This window comes from Calidris pugnax, unplaced genomic scaffold (genome assembly GCF_001431845.1).
Source record: "Calidris pugnax isolate Ruff unplaced genomic scaffold, ASM143184v1 scaffold128, whole genome shotgun sequence".
Taxonomy (NCBI): Eukaryota; Metazoa; Chordata; class Aves; order Charadriiformes; family Scolopacidae; genus Calidris; species Calidris pugnax.
In genome coordinates this window covers 2266046-2288874 of record NW_015090851.1, presented here as the reverse complement: position 1 = coordinate 2288874, position 22829 = coordinate 2266046, and the positions used below count along the sequence as shown (strand labels likewise).

At 47.0% G+C, this 22829-nt stretch overlaps 1 protein-coding gene across 6 annotated transcripts in view; it reads right to left on the bottom strand.

The window, feature by feature from the left end:
* The window catches only part of FLNB (filamin B, beta), a 74458-nt gene that overhangs the window by 31548 nt on the left and 20081 nt on the right, over nt 1-22829 (bottom strand). For 5 of the 6 annotated variants that reach the window (XM_014943205.1, XM_014943201.1, XM_014943202.1 and 2 more), the window contains exons 2-18: nt 17514-17762; nt 16431-16528; nt 15412-15559; nt 12176-12294; nt 11349-11426; nt 10408-10570; nt 8951-9148; nt 7084-7221; nt 5730-5856; nt 5056-5192; nt 4492-4685; nt 4012-4125; nt 3351-3494; nt 2879-3002; nt 2460-2620; nt 1807-1897; nt 1390-1559 (exon numbers count right to left, since the gene is read on the bottom strand). In XM_014943205.1, coding sequence (XP_014798691.1) covers nt 1390-1559; nt 1807-1897; nt 2460-2620; nt 2879-3002; nt 3351-3494; nt 4012-4125; nt 4492-4685; nt 5056-5192; nt 5730-5856; nt 7084-7221; nt 8951-9148; nt 10408-10570; nt 11349-11426; nt 12176-12294; nt 15412-15559; nt 16431-16528; nt 17514-17762 — 2453 coding nt within the window. Of the gene's footprint in view, nt 1-1389; nt 1560-1806; nt 1898-2459; nt 2621-2878; nt 3003-3350; nt 3495-4011; nt 4126-4491; nt 4686-5055; nt 5193-5729; nt 5857-7083; nt 7222-8496; nt 8565-8950; nt 9149-10407; nt 10571-11348; nt 11427-12175; nt 12295-15411; nt 15560-16430; nt 16529-17513; nt 17763-22829 lie in introns of those variants that run through there. The other variant, XM_014943206.1, reaches the window with a different exon arrangement.

Here is a 22829-nt window from a genome sequence, read left to right as displayed (position 1 = left end):
CTCATTTGTAACCTACTGCCTACGAACCCGAGAAAGACAGGGTCCAGGAAAGACCTACCTATTTGCAGCCTGGAGGGACAACAAGGCTACTCTAATTACCATGCAGGCTATTTTCAACTCCTCTTTTTAACCATTGCCTTCCTGCCACTGCTATCTGTGAGCAGCTCCTGTAAATCCATCGCTCTTCTAAGTCCCAAGGTACTTCCCCCAGATGGCAGACCCAGGTGGGAAAGCTGGTTTGGGCATCCCAGCTTGTTTCACCACTGCTTTTCAGGTGAAACACAGCAATCTGGTACTGCTCACACACACGCCTGTGGAGTTCAGATAACTTTGCTCCCTTCTGCATACCAACCGTGACTGAACAAGCAAAAGCTTCTCCAAACAGGCACACCAGCCACATCCTGAGATCATGCAACTGCTTTATCCAAAAACAAACGCTAGCTCTATGGCGCTTCCAAGAATGCTAATCCAGCATTATCAGACAAATAATGCTGCAGTCCTCCGTATCGGTCCACTTTTGTACAGCTACATTCAAGGAAGCTGGTGCAGATGACCAAGGAGCTCATGTGTTTTTGTCCAGCAGAACAACATCAGCAAAACACTTTCATCTCAGCTCTACAGCACCTACTTCTTCAGAAATACATGAGATTCGCGCATTCTGGCGTTTAATGGCCCTTTACAAACATGCAAGCAAAGCATAACAAGAAATACTTCTAGTCATTAGCAGTTTCCACTTTCAGCTCTTTAATGGTGTTGCTAGGAACCATCTGCCCATGAACAAAAAAGAGTTAGACTGAATTTTTTTTTTTCCAACCCAAGGGCAAACCTCAAATACAGACAAATACCTTGACACATTTGATCTGCAGCCCAGCTTCCCTCCCCAGCACCAACTCACTCACTTTCCTGCCGGGGGGCTGCTGCTCCATCACCCAAACACTGTCCTTTTTATGCCTGGCTCACCCTACAGCTCCTTCAACAGCAGCAGCTTGCTGAGATGTGCCCAGATGTGCTGAGATGGCCCCAACTGCTGGACCACAGCAGCCCAGAGCAGCCAGGGCAGCCGCCAGCTCCATTTGGGACCCTGTGAAGGTTCACCACCTTCCCTCTGCAACTCATGAGGTGTGGAATGACAACATGGACTGTGCACTACTGCTTCAGTATCTCACCATTCCCAGAGAACGGTGACAAGCTATCAATACCTAGGCCAGAAAACTGCATTACTGTTTTCCAGTCCCAGTTTTCCTGCAGGCTTTAGGGACCCTGAGGAACAGGACACCCTGGCAAGTTTTATTTGCTCATTCCTCTATGCATAGGCACCAGGGAGGGAGGTCACGGCACTACAACAACATGAGCCACTCACTCTTGTATGCCTACAGGAGTCAACCCTACCTGCTGTATTGGAGTGTACCGAACGGTGTGGGAATAGTCATAGTTGTCAATGATGTCCAGATCTGCCACCGCCTCTCCCGGCGCCGAGCTGCTGAACTGCACATCCAGCGGCGCTTTTCCAGCTCCCTTGGTGAACACAGTGAAGTGCGTTGGCTTCCCATTTTCCACGCCTGAAGAAAAACGTTAATCCTAATTTATGCAGAGCTCACACAACAGAAACTCTTCCCAAGAAGCATTCAGTACCTATAAAGCCCCATCAAGCAAAATGCCAAGGGAACGGAGTCACTTCCAGTCGCCTGGCACCGCACCCCGCTGTACCCAGCCCTGCATCCCAGCAATGCTCAGCCAGGCAGTGGCTACCCTGCAGCAGCCCCTCACGGTCCAGCACTGGCCACACCACCTCAACCCGGGTCTCACCAGTTTTGTTCAGCCCAGGTCCTTCAGCTTTCACTTTGCTGGCATCGTGTGAGGGGTCCACTTTAACTCTGAACGGGCTGGCGGGGATTTCCTGCAACAGAAACGCAGCTCTAAACATAACTGGGTCACTCTTCACTAGCCAAAAATAGACAGATAATCATTTTAAAATACTCCTGCTTTAACTCCAGCACCATCTTGAGTAAAATTTCGCCTCACTTAAGCACTATGCTCTTCCCTACTGAATAGCATAATTCAAAGTCTAGAGCAAAGTTAACAGCTGGACAGTTTGCAGGGGTCTCTCTCCCTTTTGTTTTTTTAAGCAAAGTCTATTTTTTCCCCCATGTTCCTTGGAAAGTCACTTAGATTTTCTATCCTTTAGAAAGCAGCTTTGCCCCATCACTGAGACCACATTCATTATGCCACCCTAACACATTGCATGCCTAATGTCTCCAGCCACCCCCTCTCATTTCTGTACTTTCGAGTACTCCAAAAGTGTTTTTAAAAACAGTGAGTAGACGAGGTGCACATGAGCTGGAACGGAAGGAGCCAGCTGTAAGCCACTGCAGCCAGCTGCGGAGTGACACACGCTCGGTGATCAAAGAGCAGATAAACAGACCCGAGACACATCAGGCTGTAGAAGGAAGATTACAAACCTCTCCTGCGAAGAGCACTTTAATGGTGTAGCGCCCAGCGGCAGGTGGTGCGTATTTCACTGTGAACGTATCATTAGCATTGTGGATGATGTCGAAATCGATGTCTTCTTCCTCATCGCTGACCACACGAGCATCACACTTAATCCCAACACTGACATCACCTAGGAAAAGCAAATGGAGGCTTTGCTACCAGATGGTACAGACATTTCTAGCCAAACGGCCAGCACGTTCCCATTTCCAGGAGCTGCTCAAGTCCCCTCGTTAATTGATGCAACAGATCACATCACAATTCATTGCAATGTTCTGCTTCCCAGGGTCTTCGCATGAAACAAGGAAAACCAGCACGAAACAGGACATAATCCCCCACCTTGCATGACCCGGGGTCCTGGCACCACCACAACATCCCAGCCTGCCTTTACCTTCTCCCGCATCCGTGCAGTCCACAGTGAAGTGGGTCGGCTCACTCGCTTTTAAGCCAGTTCTCTCCACACCAGGTCCAAATACTTTCACTTTCTGAGGATGACTCCCTTGACCTATAAGGACCTACATGGATTCAAAAGGGTCAGAATCACACATCTGTGTCACACTCAAGATCAGAGTCAAGTGGGAGCATTGCTTGGACAGAGGTGACAGGAAAACAGTCCTAAGGCAGGAACTAATTGCCCCAACTCCCCGAGGCTGCAGCTGGACTGATAAGAGACCTCCACCATCTGAGCTTGAAAAAGCAGAAAGCTTTTTTCAAATGCATAGATTCCTTAAGAAAGGGAGCCAAAGGACACACCTCCTTGAAGTGCACAGGAGGGTTTTATCGTCCTAGTTGTAATGACAAGTATTTGTGAGCACAAATGTCCTACTTGGCTAGAACTAGTAATAATCCATCTCTATACTTACCCTAAATGGGCTATTGGGCACGTTGGCTCCTCCCCAGACAACAGAAATTGTATGTTTGATTGGTTTAACTGGCACATAGGAACAGGCAAACACACCATCAGGCTTGCTCTTTATCTGGATATCAATAGGGTTTCCTTCTCCATCCTAAAAAGCAGCAATACAAGCAGATGGTTCAGGTATTTGTATAGTTTGAACAGCTCAGGACTGTTCCAAAATGTAGGGTTTTTTCCAGAACTACACCTCAGAAATAATGAAGAAACACACAAATTACACTCCTGTAAGTCTTCCTCACCTAGCACTTGCTCATTCCAACACCATCCTACAACACATATTTTAACAAGCTCCCCTGAGATTCACAGGCTCGGAGACACTTTGGGTGCTTCCAAATGACAACTCCAGGAAATTACAGCTTGCTTGGGCGAGGAAACTCCAAGTAAGGAAGCAAAGCCATGTATTTCATACGCCCGAGAGAAGTCATCTCGTCTTGAGTGAGGTTTGCTGTCTGACTACATTACACAGATCAAAGCACAGTGCTTTGAAAGAATTACACATGCCCAGAATTAAGTGGTGTGTAAGCGAGCAGAAATACTTAAAGCATTTTTTCTCAACAGTATTAAAGACCTTTTGCCGAAGTTTCTCATAGATGCCTTTGGCTTTTTACCTGTGCATACATCTTCAGAGGTGCTTTCCCAGCATCCTTGGTTTCAACTGTGAACTCAGCAGGATTGTTCACTATACAGCCAGTCCGTTCCAAGCCCGGGCCATAAGCCTTCACCTAAAAAAAAAAAACCAACAAACATCCCAAGAGTCTTAGCTTGCAGTTCAGAAGGAGAAGTAAAACTAAGTGATTTATTTCCAAAGACCTTCCCCTTCCCACAAAACCCGTGAAGCACGGGATACAAGCAGAGGCTAGTGTGAAAGTTGAGAATTTGGACTAATTCAGCAAGTTCTCATTACATTAGATCAAAACCACAACAGTGTTATTAGAAAAAGCTGAGTAATATCTGGCTGGAGCATGGTAAATTCAGAGCCTTAAGTAAAGGCAGCTGAAGAGTGAAGTCTGTTACCAGAGGCCTTCAGAAACATCTCTACTATAGATATCAAAGACGTGCTATGCCATGGGTGAGCTCTTATACACCACCTTATCTGGGTTGAAGTCTCCTGAAGCTGGTCGGATGAAGGCCATGTAAGGGCTGTCTTTTATGTCCTCATCGTCGCACATGATGTGCACAGCATATTCACCGGGCTCTTTGGGCCAATACTTCACATCACATGAGCCATCGTTCTTGTCATCACACTCAATTTTAGCTTGAGAAGGGCCTTCTATTGCAAAGCCTGAAAAAGGAAGAAGTAGGTTCCTCATGTTAGGTTTGTGGTGGCTGCTAATTTAACGCCACTTCCCCAAACTGCTTTTTATTAGCCATACCCACGCCTGGTGCTCTTTATCACCCTTCTTTAGCAATACAGGAAATAATCCATCATTCCCTTCTGGATCTCATCCCGCAAAGCCACAGATTAACATTCCCCATCACACACATTCTTGTCTCTAGGACTTGATTTTGATACTCTGATATAAGTTTGTGTTTAGACCAAAACATCTTGCAGACGTGTTTTTTTACTGCTGGGAAAGCTATTGTTTCTCAAGAGTCCGTTGCTAGCACCGTAATATATAAATATTTCAGGCAGGCTAAGTAAGGTTACATACCAAGAGAGCCAACTTCTGTGCCAATGGACTCTACCACGAAGTCAGCCGATTTGCCCACAATCCCTTCATGCAGCCCTGGCCCCCAGGCTCGCACTTTCTGAGGACCTGCTTCATGACCCACTTGAACTTCAAAGGGGCTACAAGAGAAAAGCAAAGCACAGGGTTAGAAACGAGGACAAGAATAGCATCCATGGTTTTTTTTCCCCAGGCATTTTAATGAGGTTTTACATTGGATTTCCCAAATTAATAGAAGCTATCATGCGGTGGCACAGTGCCCAGCAGACTGCCTTTCTAGCAGAGAGGTCATCCAAGCCATCACGTGCTTACGTCTTGCACCACAAATCCTGACTGTCAAATATTTGGCTTGCACTGCTTGCTGTAGCCTTGGACACCAAAATAACAGATCCCTTCAAAAAACTCACAGTGAAGTCCAAGCTGCGTGATCCACCAAGTTTTATTACTTTTTGTATTCATCATTTTGGGTTTAGCAAGACTGATGCGAATCACTTGTCAAAGCTCTCCCAATATAAGCCGCTGTAGATAAACTGTCACAGCAACTGCTTGCCTTTAATTTTGTAAGAGTTTCTTCGAAGGTCAGCATTGTTTTAAAAGCCCACCAATCACACATGCCACCAAACGGTGCAAAAACTCCAAAAAAGCTACCTCTAACTCACCTTTTTGGGATGTTGTGCCCACCCCATGTAATCGTGACAACGTATTTCCCTGGGGTAGCCGGGTAATACTCAAATGCATATACACCATCCATAAAGCCTTTTTGTTTCACCAGCTCCTCCAAGCCCTCTGTTGAAAGATCAGTTCAGCATTAAACTTAACAGCTTCCATCCTGCCTTCAATTACTCAGACAAGTTCATGTTTTCTAGTATTTATTTTAGCTTGCAAGAATAAATTTCTTCCACCAGAGACAAAAAGGTCAGGTTATAAAGGAAGTTAGTTCTGGTTGCCCTCTAGGACAAAGACAGCAAACACTTCCAGAAGAAATACAGCAGAAAGTATTTTAAGTTACCAGACTTAATAGGTTCCCTTGTGTTTTATTTTCTTAGTCTGCAGTATGATGCATGTCATATGTTAAAACAAAAAAGCTTAACATTTGTCAGACTTTGCAACCACAAGTATGCGGGGAATGCCTACTTTTCATTTTCTTCAAGATGAAGAATTTAGGCAGAAAAGCTTAATACGCTAAAATTTACATCGATATGTCTGTTGCTCCCCCTGCCCCCCCCCGGCCTCTAGCCACATTAAGCCACACAGTCAGAGCACTGTGCGTGGGGAGGAGGTGAAGGCAATACAATGCACCTTTTAATACCGTCCCAGCCGGGGGGAGGTGACGGGCTCACAAGCACAGCAGAAGCACGGCAGCTCCCCGGGAGCAGCAGCACGGCCACCGCTGCTGGCAGCCCCAGGAGCCACACACACGAGCCAGCGGCCACCAGCGCTCCCATCGCCCCCGCCTGCCGTGCTCCAGGCAGAGGGCCACATCCAGAGCTCAGGACACAGCAAAGGACTGGGGACAGATCCTGGCAGAAGGTCTCCATGTCAGCCTACACATTCCCTCGACCCTCTCCCTTCTCTGCTCATGTACTCGAGCATCCCGTGCAGCCAGGAGTGCTGCTCCGAGCCTTTCCTAGCTTTACAAGAGTTGGATTCCCACCCTGGAGCATGACTTGCTCCCACAGATCAGATGAAGTTGCAATGGGAACCCATAAAGTTTGGAGGCCACAGCAGGCAGATTCATGGAGTTTCTCAGTTTTGCTAATGGATATGCATTAAAATGGAGAGAACTAAAACCAGTCCTGTAGATTGTAATCTTACCCAGCCGTGCAGATTCAAACTTTCACACTGGACAAAGGATACCAGAAAACCCTTCCAAAATCTGAGGTTTTTTTATAAGGATATAAATCCCATCAGTTCCATCAGGCCACCATCTCCTCACTGCTCTTCCTTTCACAGTCTCCCCTGCTTCCCCTTCTCCAAAATGCATCCACAGCACAAATTCACCCAAAGACTTACTTGGTCCCTTTATAGTCACTCCAAGATCTCCGCTCCCTGCTGCCCTCGTGTCCACCTTGAAGTCGGCCGTCTCCCTCATGCGGACGCCCTTGGGCTGCAGACCTCTGCCAGTGGCACGGCACGCATTCGGATTGCAGGCTGCAAGGGAAGTTCAGACATCAATTCCGTCTTTGATTCTCAGCATACCCAGAGCCTAGCCAGCCTGGAACAACCTTCAGCTCAATGTTGACTCAGGGCAACCACAGCTTAGCTCTCAGCACAAGTTTTAAGGTTATAGCATTAAGGGAGACACTCAGGAGTCTGCTCAGCCGTTGTCTATGTCCCATGGCTTTTGGGCAGTAGCGTTCGGTGCAGGCAGGCAACACTGACTCCCTGCAAGGGACATTTTTCACAATTAAAGCAAACACCGAAGCCCTGCTGCTTTCCAGTGTGATGCCAGTTATCAATATAAAACTTTTACATGGCTATCACACACACAGATATCCACTGTCCTAGGCACAATCTTCTTGATGCCTTTCCCATTGAGGCACACTGCAGCCCAGGGTGAAGTTCCCCTTTGCAGGTGAGCCCCAGTGAACAGCATCATTGTGCTGTCCGTTCAGAAGCACACGACTGCAATAACTGCTATTGGCCAAAACGAGTTCTGCGTGTGCTTCGTTAAGAGATGTCACATCAAACCCCCTGCTTGTCGCAGTTCACCCTTTCAGAAGCAAAGCCATCAAGCCCTCTGCAGACCGAAGGAGCCATGGGCAGGGGCAGCAGGTTACATATGGCTGAGCTTAAGCTTATGCTTCAGTAGGTTACATATGGCTGAGTCTAAGCTTACACTTGACCCTTTTACTCCAAGTGCTTCTGCAGGCCAGCAGAGTGGCTACGTAAATCAACTAACGTGCACTTCTGAACAGTTTTCCTTACACAATCCCATTACCACGTGGTCTTCAACTCCAGAGACCTGAAGGGTTCGAAGAGACTTACAAATAATCACAGCTTCCCAGCAGTGTAATCACAACATGCATTTCCCCAAAATATGCCGTGCTTACAGCCGGAGCACAACTCTGCCAAGCGGCTCATTAGGTTTCCACTCGTTTTACAAGTTTTACCCTCACCCCTGCAGCAGCCAACATCACTCCACGTCCTACACCGGACGGTGTAAGCGCAGATCGCGTGCCATCTGCTCGCTCTGAGAGCTCGGTGGGAGCACAGAGGAGAGTGCCCAACGAGGAGGGGGACAGGCTCTCAGAGCCCTCACACGACTGAGTCAGGCGGGTGGGTAAGCTGGGTCACACACCAAGTTCACTTGCAACTTTCTTCCCCAACCCCAACAAAACCAAAAAAACCCTTGTGGCCAGGACAAGCTGCAAGCTAGAAGCTTACGAAAAGCAAACATGACGGAGCATCCTGCACACCTCTTACCAACTATGAAGCCATTAGCAGTGAAGTCCAAAATTCCACAAATGGAGGGTAGCTCAGGAGAGATGAGCAGAGATCTAAAAGCATAGGAGCACGTAAGGATGGAACAGAAAGCAAGTTAGGTGTCAGTTCAGGAGGAAACCAGTAAATATAGTCATTTGAGGAACAAAGGTGGAAAACAGCAAGACACTGCATAGCTGCATAAAACACTTCAAAAAAATACAAAGGGCAGCTTAACGTTCGGAGGTCTAGGCAGAAAGGAAACTCTAGCAACAAAAGCCATATTACTGTTAGAGAGCACTACAGTACCCTGCGAACACCCGTGTGACCCACTGAATCAGGTCTAAGATGCTGAAAGGTACAGAGAATGTCCGGGGCAAGATTCAAGCATATTCTGTGATCACATCCAAGGTAAAAAGTGGCCATCTACATTTAGGTGCATTTTTAAAAAGCATACCCTCTCCGACGAGCACAGTGCAAGGAGTTTTGGGAATTGCCTCCCCAGCAAAAGTCACTTTGACAATGTGAGGACCAGCTTGAACAGGTTTGTAGGTACAACGGTAGACTTGGTTGCCTTTGTCTTCTACTACAACTTCAGCGAGGCTTCTCCCCTGGGGATCCTCCACTTCCACAATCACGTCACCCACACCAGCACCTGCAGAGGAAACAAGCCCAGCTGAGCCCTGGCTTCCCCAGCAATGTGCTCTGTGTTTAAGATCACAGGCAGCTGCCCGAGCTCAGCCACCCCTCCTCTGCTACCATTTCTGGGCACAGCCACAACCTTCAGCTTCTGCTGACAGCAACCAGGCATTTAAGTGGGGAGGGGGGTAAGACAGGATGGCGGCATCTCCATGAAGCCACCAAACTGACAGGGCTCTGCTGCTCCATTCACAGGGTTTCACAACAGTATAATAACAAGGAACACACACACAGCCTGGTTACCCCATTGCTGCCACCCTGCAGCACCTCTGTCCCAGACTAGCCCACAACTTTGCCAGCCAGTTCCATCTCTCAAGCTTTAAAGTCATTTAGATTAAGAGGTTGGACAATGTGAACACTGGTCTGGACAAGGATCCTTCTCTTCTGGACTACAGATATTCACTTTTGTTCAGACACCTGCTCCTCTCACATTTTATGCAACTCATCATGCAACAAAAACAGTTTTCCAGCCACTTTCAGAGGCCAGACATGTCTTTACATGATTCAGACCACTCCCTCTCCCAATTAGAGGCTGAACATTACACTTCCCTTCACTATAACCACATTTAATTTTACTTCTAAGCACCCTCAGGCAGAAGGCAATTTAAAATATGCTACTCAGCATATTTCAGTGTTTAAATACTTCAAGTAACTGCTCTAAGTAGTTTCGCATTGTTCTAAATGAATTAGCATTTGTAGCATCTTATTGAGTCATTCCTCTAGGCTACAGCATTGGCCTAATAATGTGATGGAGATGCTCTAATGAAGATAGTAGCCCTCTAATAATTACAAGAGAGGTTGAAACCAGTTTGCCATTGAAGTATGAACTCGAAGCAGCACTGCGGCAGATTCTTTCTGTGAAGCTAAATGCAGAACACGTGAAGCATTTACAGTTTACTCACAGTTCATCCTTCAGAGGTGGGCATTTCACATTCCTATTTAAAATGAGTTGGGGGAAGAAACCAGCCAGGAACTCGCCTGCTGCTATTCAGCAAGTTCATGGCAAATTTCTGGGTAATGCTTTGCACCTTCCTGCCCCAGCTCAGCTCCATACTTCACGTATTTCATACACAGCTGAAGCTTCCAGAGCAGCCTCTGAACTTGATGGGGTTGCAAATCCTCATCCCCTTTTCAGTTCATTTATCCCTCCAAGGCTTAGGTTCGCCTCACGTTTGAGGAAGCTGCGAGATTTCAGCACTCGTTCATCTTGCTTACCTGCTGTGTAGAGGTCAAAGTAGGTAGGCTTGTTGGCAATGTTCCCTGTGGCCTCCAGTCCTGGTCCCTTCGCTGTTACTTTGCTCGCATCTCCCTGGGCTTTGTCAACATTCACTTCAAAAGGGCTCTTTGAGATGTGCTGCCCAGCAAACAGGACTGAAACCTAGAGACAGACAGCGTCAGCTCCAACCCACACAGAGCTCAGTGTCACCACCACAGAGCCAACCACAGGGTGAAGTGCCTGCCTTCCCAGCACAGAGAGTCTACGTCTCAGAGGTGAGAGAGACCACCCATCCCACAACCTTCATCCTGTCCACACAGCGTAAGTGCTGGCCACCTCCCTGCAGTGCTACTGATCGCAGGTCCAGCCCCAACAGAGCGGATGCTTGAATCTGGATGTGCCAATAAGAGGGAGATCACCATCTGGCAATGAAGCGACAGCAGAAGTTGCATTTATCTCTCCAGGCTGCCTCTGAAGACCAGCCATTCAGGCAAGTGCCAAGCCATGGGACCACCCATCATAAACCCGCTTCTGCAGGCACCTGGGGACAGAGCTGAATGGGGAAACCTTCTCTGCAAAACCCGTATGGCAGACAATACCATCAGCAGAGGAAGGCCTTACAGAAACAACCTGGTGCTTTCCTCTGCGACAACCCACAAAACTGGCTTCATGAGCTGCAAGAAGTGGCCCTACGTGACAGGAGAGTCAGCTGTAGGACTTCATACCCAAATAACCACGGACATTATCTCATCCCCCTTGAAAAGGGGACAGCCCCACAGCCCAGACTGAGGACTAAGGCCACACCAGGTTACCTTTTCTTAAGGATGCCCAAAGTGGCCCTTACACCATCAGTAAACAGGCAGCCCTCAGGGGCTCATGCTAACAACCAGGAGAGCAGCTCATTTAGCAAGAGAACACTGGTTATTGACACAAAACCTACCTTGTGAGGTCCGGTAACCCTTGGCATGTACTGAACTGAATAGGTCTTGTTTTTGTCACTGGACGGCGTTATCTTTGCCTAGGAGAGAAAGCACATCCATCGATGAGCTGCACTTACATACACCAGCCTAAGATTTTTCTGGGTAATGCTTGATACTGCAAACTATTTCCAGAGATTGTAATGTCAGAGATGTGTTTCTGTGGGAGCAGGGACACTTGCTACCTCCTCTTCTCATATGGAAAAACCTCCATTGATTTTGTCTTTACATGAGACGAAGCAAGCTACCTTCTCCCCAGCCCTCTTCCTTGCTGTTAATTGCTCTACTAAGGCAGGCCAAAACTGAGGAGACATTAAGTCCAACGTACAGCTGTATTTTTCTGGAATGCTGTAACATGATCAAGTGGAGCACTTGGATGAGAAGTTTCTATAAACATTAAAACCAGCATTTTAACTCAAAATGATTCATGGCATCTAAATAGCTGCTTTAGCCATTCTTGCAGAATGAGTAAGGGCAGACAGTGATTTAGTGATGTGTGTTATCTAAAGTGTGTCAGAATGTACTTGGCCAGTCAAGCTAAAGCACTGCAACTACTGGACATTGGAGTTGTGTTGCTTAGTTGCAGATAGTGATATTTTTTTCAAGTTCATCCAGTAAGGCAATTATGAGGAAAAGCTTGAGGCTTGCACTTTTGATAGATGTTTTTTCGCAACTTCTTTTCAGATTACTTATCTTTTAAGACCTCACTTGTGAAAGATGTAGTTTACTGCAAAAATTTCAGCATTCAGACCAGCTTTACTTTTCCACGCTGAATATTTAACATACATACCTCCTCTCTGTTTCCTTCTGGATCCTCTACGAAGACCATCAGGTCTCCCTGCCCAGCACTGATGGTGTCCACTGTGAAGATGGCAGGCTGCTTCACCATGTTCCCATGAGGCTCAATCCCTGCCAGGCAAAGCGGCACATTAGCTGTTGCTACAAAACCCAGAAGGTAGAGCAGAGACCATCCACAAACTGTCCAAACTGCCCTCCCACACAAGTCCCCAGCACCCAGCTGCCCAGAACATCATGCTCGTGAAAAACGCTACTTTTATAGTACAATAATTGTTAAAAATTGGTTAAATCATTGGCACTCAGTGCATCCCAGGATCTCTCAAGAGCCCAGCTGGCATCTGGTTTCAGGTGAAAACAAGTTACCCTGTTTGCCAGAGCAACTTCCTGAGGGTCACCCGATGGTGAATGCCCAGCTGACGTGGACAGTGAGCAGAGTACGTCCATGAGTTGCTCTTTAGGAGCTGCTCTGCTTCACATGGGTAAATGCTGCAATGGTGCTGCACCACAGGAAGGGCAACCAGGGAATTGGGAGAGAAATTCTGGCAAGCCTTTTGGTAAAGACATTACCCTAAAGCCAAGGGTGAAAGACTTACTTAAGCAAAAGAGTTCTTACCTATACTGTCCCATTTTACTCCATTTTCAGAACTCAGCTCTACAGGCACTGCTCAGATTTATTATTCTTTGAAAGCTGCCCAAACTACTTTGCCAGAGTGAACACTGTACAAATGGCATGCAGGAACCTCTTAAAACCACGAAAATCCTGCAATTCAGTGTCACTTTCATTTAACTTTTAGTCAGAGTTTCCTTATTCCTCAGCACAGGGCCTGCTACAGCGTGCATTTACCAGCAGGGTTTCATCATCTCCCTATACTTAGCCCCAGGTCATGACACCTGTCATGGTGGAGTCAGACTGAGTGGGTGGAAGAACTTCCCAAAGTTGCTGGTTCCAGACTAGCCCAAACACATATACCCCTTCCTTCCAAGGGAATTACTCCTCGGCTTATTCATAAAACCGTGGGCACTACTGCTCCATAGCACAATTAGTGGAAAGTGCAATGTCTGATAGATTATAAAGGAAGTGGTTGTGAACAACAGAATTCCTGAACTTGTTTGTCTTCAGAAAACAATAACTTGAGAGCAATGCAAGGAAGATAATGTTTTTACTAGGAAATCTGAGCATTCTGATAAGGTGTTAACAATTGACATATTCATTCTTTCAAACTAAGCCCTAGATTATCATCTAGTTTAAACAGCTATAAATTCGCTCTGCGGATCTTCAGTCCACCACACAAGCATTAGGATGTGGTATTCGAGTTAAGTATCCCTCCTCCTGCAAGCACAAGAAGGAGGAACGCTTAGCCTCAGACACCAGCTTGAGCCAGGACAGCATTAGTCACAGCACTTTCTTAGCCTATGTTTAATCTTCTACATTCTACTCTCTCCTCAGAGATCTGCTTTAGCTGGGTAAATGAGAACTCCTAGTGTGTCAGTGATATCTGCACAAACGAGTACAGCACCCCTGCAGGCTCACTGCACATCAGGTCTACACACGGCCACCCTAGGAGTGAGCCACCACAGTGTCCAGGGCGATGGGCTGCAACTATGGGTCACCTTGGGAGGTTAGGAATTACTTACTGTAGCACATGGAAAAACAGTAATAAAAAAAAAGCTAAGGCTGACCAACTTCAGACCTGACAATCACCTTTTTTCTGGAAGCATGAAGACCTGTTATTCATTTGTCCAGCAGACCCTGCCCAGTTTGGCAGCGAGCCCCTCGCTGTAAGAGTCACCTTCTGGTTCTGACATAGATTAGCAGTCAGAATTGTCAATTATGTTTTATGACTCTGTTTTGGCAATTAACTTTGGGAAAACATCAATCTTTCAAGAAGAGCCACTCACTCTTTATCATTTCTGTTACCATGGCTCCAGAGCACTGCATGCACAAAAGTAGACAACAAAATAATTCCAGTTTTTGAAAGAGTAAGAACATGACTGAAGCCAGACCTGACAGACTGAGGCAGGCTGATCAGTCATTTACACCCTAAATGGAGCATATGTAGTCCACTTATTTGGGATCTGGCAAATGTGTCTATGTATTGTGGTTTTCTGTGGAAGGCACCAATGAAGGAAATGAACCACAAGTTGGCTAAGTGCTAAACCCACTTCTGACTACAGTGACTGCTCATCAGCACAGAGATTGCGTCCGTGTCCATTCATTCCACCAGTTAAGTTTCAATGGAACTTGAAAAAAAATGGAAGGTTGAAAAAAACCAAAACACAAAAAACAGGAAAAAAAAGAAGACAGTTTTGTTTCTTTCCATTACACCCTTATACACCCAATTCCGAAACCCACTAACTCTAGAAATCTTGAAGGACCACAACTGGCCCCAGATCTAAAAAACAAGATGGAATGGAGAAAAAAGTGTAATGTGTAAGTGACGTCTTGCTACGTGCCAAGCACATTAAAGTTAAAAATCTGTTATTCATTTAGTTGTGACTGTATTCCAATCTAGAACAGAAGCACCTCAGAAGTTACGGGAATTATCCATTTAAAAAGTGAGTTAAAAATACTAATGTCTATGTAGATGTCCAGTTGCATAAACATCTATGGACAAGTCCTTCCAATTAGCAAGCACAGTCTTTACAACAAAAGCTTGGCACTATTTAATGAACGAAGGGTTACCAACCCAACTTCATGCATGTGCAAACAAAGTATTCACACCTACCAACTAATTCAAATATCTTATTTAGAATTAGTCGACCCTAATACACGTCTGCCACCAAGCCTGGGAAACTGGAGACTCTGCCTCTATAGAAAGCCTGCCCACAAATAAAGATGTAAAAAGGTTTTTCCTCTTTTTGAAGGAGTGCTTTATCACAAGAAGCATTCATGGCTAGATCAACCGCTGTCAGCAGCAATACTGCTAGCTTAAATTTCACACCGAGGTTGTTTTAGCCCTGCATCATGCTCCTTCTTCCAGCTGTGGACTGCAAGGCTGGCAGCTTGCAAAACAGGTTCCGAGACTTGGGGGAATTTACATGTTAGAACGAGGAGTGTCTTTTGGACTATATCCACGTATTTCTGAAACTAGGCACCACACCAAGAGTATACAAGTGAAACTTTGAAGTCAGTTACAGTAGGTCTGGAGTTCAACATAAGCAAAAAACCCCACCCAGCTTTCTGAAGAGTTAAATGCTCTCTGCAGCTTAAGCTCACCGAGTCCTTACCTCTGCCATAAGCCCTTGCTTTCTTTGGATTCAGTTTGGGTTTTAAAGGAGCTCCTGGTTTCAGCTTGGCTTTGGGGAACTGGGACAGGTAAGTCATTACAGAGTGCTCATCCACATCAGGGTGGATAATTTCTTCAGGGGTAATAACCTGAAAGACAGTGCAATTAAGTATATTGTACCAGTGCTTGGTTACCGCATGTCAACACAGAAACAGAGCTACAACAGAGTCCTACATTTCAAAACTCCTGCATGCTAATGCAATTTCTTAAATTTATTTTGCCTTTGATACACACATCATTTATTATCTCATGGCAAGAAAATCAAGAAGCTCATTGTGGTTTGGGGGCTTTTTGTGTCTTGGTTATAAGGAGTTCTCAGGAGACTGTGACAAACTAAACGGCAGCAAGGCAAGACAACAGTAGCTATATTCCCCTGGAAAAGCAACACAGGGATAATTGGAACCGAAAGAATTAGTAATTCTTAATCCTGTGTGTTAAAGCTCTGAAGTGCAGTGCTTGCAAAGTGAAACTTGTGACCAGTCTCTTCTCCTGCTCCCACGACACAAGCTGCTCCAGCAGCTTCAGAGACTTCAGTGCTTTTGTGCAACTTTATCAGCGTGAAAACAATTCTGTTTGCAAATACATTGTTCTCTGTATGGAAGTCATCTTTGCAGGTGATTTCCGAAGCCAGTGAGTTTTTCTCCTGTGGAATTCAATGCAGCAAAACAAACTCACTCCATGAGCTAACAAAGCAGGCACATGCACTTTTTTTTTTTCCCTACCAGAGATGCTGCAACACCGGCTGTCTTCAGCGGAGACACCTACACAAAACCTTACAACCACAGCTCTGAAATGTAATAATGCCTTTCATTACAATTTGCCTTTTCTCGGGCAATTTCGCCCAAGTACGCTGTAACTTTTGGAAGTGTCCTAGCAACTTCACCTGCTTTCCTCCATCTACACTGAAGTTGGTGGCAAGTCCAAAGCCATCCACTGGGCTCCCCGCAGGCACAGCCTTACCTGTGGCACACCCAGCCAGTCATCCGCCTGCTGCATGGCTTCCCGAGCGTTGTCAACGGGCTTCTTCGGATCCCAGGTCTCCCAGTCAGGGCACAGGCCTGCAAACACGTTTCAGTTGTTAGGTGTTGTCTGCAAAGGAGCTTCCCTAGCTGAAGGAACCAAGTACAGACTCCACAGCCACTTCTTTACACTGCTACACAGAAAAGACATCCAGAGCATTGAAGAACTAACCAAAACAAGGGCATGGGCTCCTCACTGAAATGCTTCTGAGACAACCGCCAGCATCTCCATGGGCCCTTATGGCACAAGCAGCTGCAGCCAGTTCAGAAAGACTCCCACCCACCTCACCTATCAACTGAAGATGTGTAGCTTTTCCATCAGCCACACAACTGTGCCGCTTTAAGTTTAAGCTGTGCAAGACACCGCTCTAAATTCAGCACAAATACATCTAGCCATCCTTTATGTTTCGCTGGCTCTCCTGCAGCAAATTTAGACAAGAAAATTTCAGCTGCTTGCCATAGCACCCCAGGTTGCATTAGATGAACACCAGCAATCACACTAGCAAGGCTGTTTTACAAGAGGGTGAGGAAACTGTGCCTTTTTCACACTTCATCACATTACTCGCCTTAAGTAGCACAGCCCCAGCTTGCTAAACACTGAAGTTTCAGGTAGTGTGCAGCTTCTGGCTGCTCTGTGCTCCCTCTGCAATCCTATTTCAGGAGAACACATGAAGCCTCCTGCTGCGCCCTGAAGTTGAAAGGTTGTTGGCACTTGCTGTGGGAACAAGTCTTTTTTGCATTTAGGAGCCAGCATTTGCGCCTTTGTCCCTTGCACCCAAGACAAAGCTCAGACGCGGCGCCTCCAATAATGCAATCACACATTCTGCTTTAGGCCAGTATTTCTCTTGGCCAAGTCATTTACAAGTTGCTGCTTCCCACAGCTGGCCTCTTTGGACTCAGGTTTTCTTGAAATCCTCATTCCTGTCTCCAGCTCAGCAGTGAACACCTCCTCCCGTAGCAACAGCAGAGTGGCCACGAGGTCAGCCAGCAAGGAAAACACTGACCATCAGAGCAAAGGACTCACCTGGAGCACAGCTGTCAACAAGAGCCCCCAGTGCTTTGCCATCCTGCCAGTTTTGATTGAAGTTTGTGATTGGCAAGTAAGGAATTTTGTTCTGGATCCAGCCCAGCAGCCTCTGCTTAGGGGTCTGCTTCTTCGCATCATCATCACCTTCATCCTCCCACACTGGCATGGAAATGGAGTAGTGGAGGATAAGGGTCCATATCAGGCCCAGGATCAACTTCAAGTTTCCATCAACTATGGCTTTACTATCTGGAAGACAAAAGACATACATCCGATTATTTCCCACCTTAAAGGAAAGAGGCATGTTTTAAAAATCCCATGCCTGCACTTGTGGCCAGGTAATCAAGGACACGAAAAACAACCCAGGTCACTGCAGGCAATTGCTCAGGAAGAGACACCATTCTTCATGCCCTGCATTAGACAGGCGGAAAAAGAGGAGTCCAAAGACTCAGCGCTCTCCAGCTATTTTGAGAGCTCAGTGCTCTCCAAGGGTCGCGTGACTTGCCCTTGAAGATTTACAACGTTAAGCTCAGGAGAACCGGCACTTTAAGATCTCTGGTATTTTGCATTTGGATGATAAGTGCCACCTGGTATTTTTAATGGCACTTGCATCTTACAAAAGAGGCCAAACAGCATGTGACGGGAGCTCACAAGAACAGCATCCCAACAGGGGTGAAACACCCCAGGGCACACCTACAGCACCATTTAGGAAACTGCACTTATATACAGAAACGCGCATCCCAAAACACCTCAATAGTTTGTATTAAAAATGGTGGGAAAAAAAAAAAAGTGCTATATGATGAAGTCCAGCAAAGTCAGAGTCTAGAATTAGAATAAAATCTGGATACATCATGACCTGGGTACAAACAGCAAAGTGAGGAGCAGAGGTCCATCAGGCACCCTTTGCACTGTCACACTCCTGCCTGCACAAAACGTCATCCCTTCACACCACAAACTGAGAGGTAGAGGAAAAGGAAAATCTAACTCTGGCAACACCACATCATGCTCTAGCCCAGGAAAAGTTTATCACCGCAGCACCCACACTGCAGCTCTACTTTAGGACACGCCATTCAGCTAAGCATCAAGATGAGATTGTCGTAGAAGCTGTCTGAAGGGACAGGGCATTTCTCTGCATCAGTTTGGCCTTACGAACTGACCTCTACAATTTTGTGAATACTCTTGCAATTTACTTTGGTTTTAGCGAGTCACTGCTCAGATGCACTCCCTTGTAGCTGCTACTCAGGCTGCATTATCCTTGTAACAGCTCCAGTCTGTCCAAGCTCAACCAAACCGGGATTGTTAAGGGATGGAGGACCTCAGCCTGACTGATCCTGTCATTCTTTCCTCCGTTACAATGAAAACTACTGAAGAAACCCTCTTTTTAGTCAACAAAACTTACGAGTCACCTGGAAGCTTTTTGCTGCCCTCCAGCTCCCAGAGCAGATGATGGAGTAAAGACAACCACAGTGATAGAAACTCACTTTCATGCACTGAAATAATTGTACAGGGATCTTAATGAGCGTTCAGTACTTTGATGGCCTTCTCCAGTTCAAATTCAGAGCGTTTACAGGCCAAGCCAAGCCTCACCCCCCAGGCAGGAGGAGAAGCAAGTAAGGCTTCTCCTCCACTTCAGAGACCTCAGTAGCAACCCAACACCATCTTATCAATACAAAAAGATCTCCTGACTTTCAAAATAAGTGATTATACAGAATAGCAACCAAGAACAGTAAGCACCAGGGTGTTCCCTTTAACCCAATGCTCAGGCAAAGTAGTTAATATTTACGCGGTTTCACAATAGGGCGGTATGTCCTGAACAGATAACACTGTAACTTCAGACCTTGAATGGCGTTTGGCCTTTCTCGATAGTTAACGTCTGGTTTCTACTCAGATTTTATTTGCACCGGATTTTTTTTAACATTAGTTTTGACTAAACTCACAGGGTTACGATAAGTGCCTGTCATTTGACTGCTCACTGGTGATTTCACATCCAGTCCGAGATATACAATAGATAGCTATGAGGTGATTAAGCCCTACTGGATTTTAATTACAGGTTCCAAGGTAAAAGTCTGCATCACTTAAGTAATATGTCTCCTAGCAACAGCAAAACAGACAGTCCCTGCTGTTACCCATTTCCCACCTCTTTCCAGTCGAGCTGCAAACTGGCCAGGGAGGGAAGACGCTCCCTTACAACCTATTAAGGAAAGCTTTCTTGAAAGAAATCGTACCAGAGCAGAAGGAAGAGCTGCATTGTACCTGAAAGAGAGATCCCAAACCCTGCTGGCAGGCTCACCACGGTGCCCGAGCTCCGCAAGCTGGAATTAAGGGCTGGAGCGTGCAAAAACCAGACCGTTGGTGCGAGCCCCTGCTGCCCACTCCCTCCCTGCATCCCACAGCATCTCCATCCCGCACCCCGGGGCTGGACCACCCGCTCAGCACCCTGCCGGCCAGAGCATCCCCAGCCCAGGAACACCCCCCCAGCCTCAGATTTATACTGACATCAGCATTTTGACTGGAGTGGACACAGGGATGATTTACTACACTACAAGTAAACTCATTTCAGAAAGCCGTCCAGCATTCATTCCTGGGGAGGGAAGCCAGCGGGACAGAGTCACCTCGAGCACACTGCTACACGCACGTTACTCGACACAAAGAATGGCCCGTTTCATATTTACAGCACATAAATAGCATCGTATGTGGATGTGCCGTGGTTACTGCAGCAGCTGTCCATGGGCTCAGCTCAGAGCTTCCTCCAGCACCTCATCACCATCTCCCAGGGCACAGCTGGGCAGCAGTCCTTGACCAGGGGGAAAAAGAGACCGTGGACAAGACAGCTTCACATCAAGAGCAAGAATATCCCGTCTCACCAGCCTCATCCAGAGAGGCCGGATGCAGGGCTGCTGCCCTGATGACAGGAAAAGGTCACCACAAGAATGGGACATCTCTTCCTCCCCGGGGCTGGTGCCATCCCCACAACTGCGCTTCGTTAGCAAAGTTAGCAAGCTCTTACAGCCTCCCAGCTTCCTGACAGGCATAGGGATCTCATGATGTAATTTTTTCCAAGCCTGCTGGTAGGAGGGCTTGTCTGCTTTCATTTGGGGTGGGGAAGGAGGGAGGGAGAAGAACTTCTGGGCAGGACAGGAGACCTTATCAGCCCTCAGCAAAGCTGCCCGCACCCTGTTCCCAGCCACAGGGGATCCCACCAGCAGCTCGGCCCCTGGCCAGCATGGGCTCATGATTTCTACCACAATATAAAAGGACTCTCCAGGTTCAAGAACAGACCAGAGTCCACCCCGAAGCGGGCTGGGCTTCCAAGCTCTGGAGTAAAGCTCAGCTCCACCCAAGGATTCAGCCTCTCCAGAAAAGCCTCCGCTTTGGTGCTGCCTTCTTAATTAACTGACTGAAAACATCCAGTGTCTTCGCCGCGAGGTCTCTCGGGCATTAAGATGCAGGTATCTGTTAACAGGTCCTGCGCAAGGAGCACAGACCTGTCCAGAGAACCCCAAAACCCACTAAGTACAACCCCATTTCCAGGCATCTCCCACCAGCTCCCAGTGCACACTGCTGGCGTAACACAGCCAAGATTTTGGAACAGTGAAAAATAATACGTGTTTCCAATGATGCTTAAGCACCAACAATTACCACTGCAGACGCTGCCAAGTACCCCAGCTCAGCTGGCTTTCCACTGGATTCCCCCCATTCCCTGCTCTCCTTCAAGACACATTTTCTGGCCCTCCCAGGCTGGGAAACAGATTATAGAAGAGCAGACCTCGCAACACCACTTTCCTACTGCAAACATTACTTTTAGGCATACTTATTACTCACACAATCTATGCTTTGAAGCTTTACAGAGCCTTTTAAGCTATGTGTCTCAATTACTCTTGTGGAGCTCAGAGTGAATTTGCAGCATAGGGATGCACACTTGTGGTCCCTGCAAGTGCCCATCCCCTCGAGGACGCACCTCCACCGCTGGCAGTGTGAGCAGCTGTGCTTGGCACGCAGCTTTGATAAATTAGGTAGATGGGAATAAATTGTCTGCTTTCAGCTGAAAGGGAGCGTGTGTTTACTCCATGGCACCAGGCGAGTTTCCGCAGACTGAAGGAGCCCTCTCCACCAGGCCACAGCCACCGATCCCGCCTTCCCGCGCCTCGGAGGAAGCGAGCTGGTGCATCTTGTCCACCAAGATAACTTAGCTGGGCTGAAAAAATTCCTTACAGCACCACTGTAGATAGCTTTAATGTAACTTTTTTTTTTTTGGAGAAAGCGTGGCCATCTGCAAAATTTTCTTTATTCAGGTTACAATGCCTGTGTTAAGATCTGCAGGATGCCCTTACACACATGCCTGAGCACACTCACTCCCTGCTTCCCTGTACCCGGTAGGAGCTGTGTGCTTTGGAGATCAAAGTCCCTGCAGAGCTGAGTCACACCACCACACCGGCAGCAGAGCAGGATACCTGCTGACACCGATTTGACTTGCACTTTCAAAGGACAGGTTTTTATAGGGAAGGCGGCATGAAGCAGGAATCCATGGCTGGAGTGCCACAGGACCTCTCGCCAGCCCCAGACCAGTACTTAGGAGGACTTCAGCTCAGTGGGAAACACAGGCAACCAACGTTAGAGTTGCCATCTGGAACAGCCAAAGGGCGAGGGGTTTGGGGTTGGTGTTGTTTTTCATTAGAAGTCAGAAGTTTTGGGCTGTTACATGCAAGTCCTGCTGATACTCATCATCCAAAATTGTGAATGCTGTTAGATGACCACTTTTAGACAGCCTGCAAGTATCACTGCAGAAAAACATGGTCCAGAACCAGCAAGCAGAAGAAACACTCTAGCCTGGCTTTAACAGGAACCTTCATTCCCACCTAGGCTGTCCAACACACGTTTTAATTTGGGCTACCCCAACTCTAACTTTGCTTTCCACCTCAAAAAGCACCCGATGGCAACCCGGCATCAACGAAGCAGCCGTGGCTGTGCAGCAGGAGGCAGCCCAGGCTGGCCACATGCTGGCAGGACCCGTCTGCAGGGAGAGATGCTGCAGCCAGCCCGCCGAGAGCTCCTGGCGTCGGGACGCAGCTCGATGGGACCCGCACGCTGACTGCTGGGGAAAACCTGCCAACAAGACTTAAGCTGTTCTGCAGAATCAACACCAGCATTGAATAAGCCAGCCCTCACTCTTCTCCAATAAAATAAAATAATAAAAAAGAAAAAGCCTATATATAGCCTACAACATTAAGTTTTATGTAGGAGTATCCTGCTTCTTAGTCAGCTATTAGGATTTAAGTGGCTGCCTGGTAGGGTGAAGAGGAAAACAGACTGAACCAG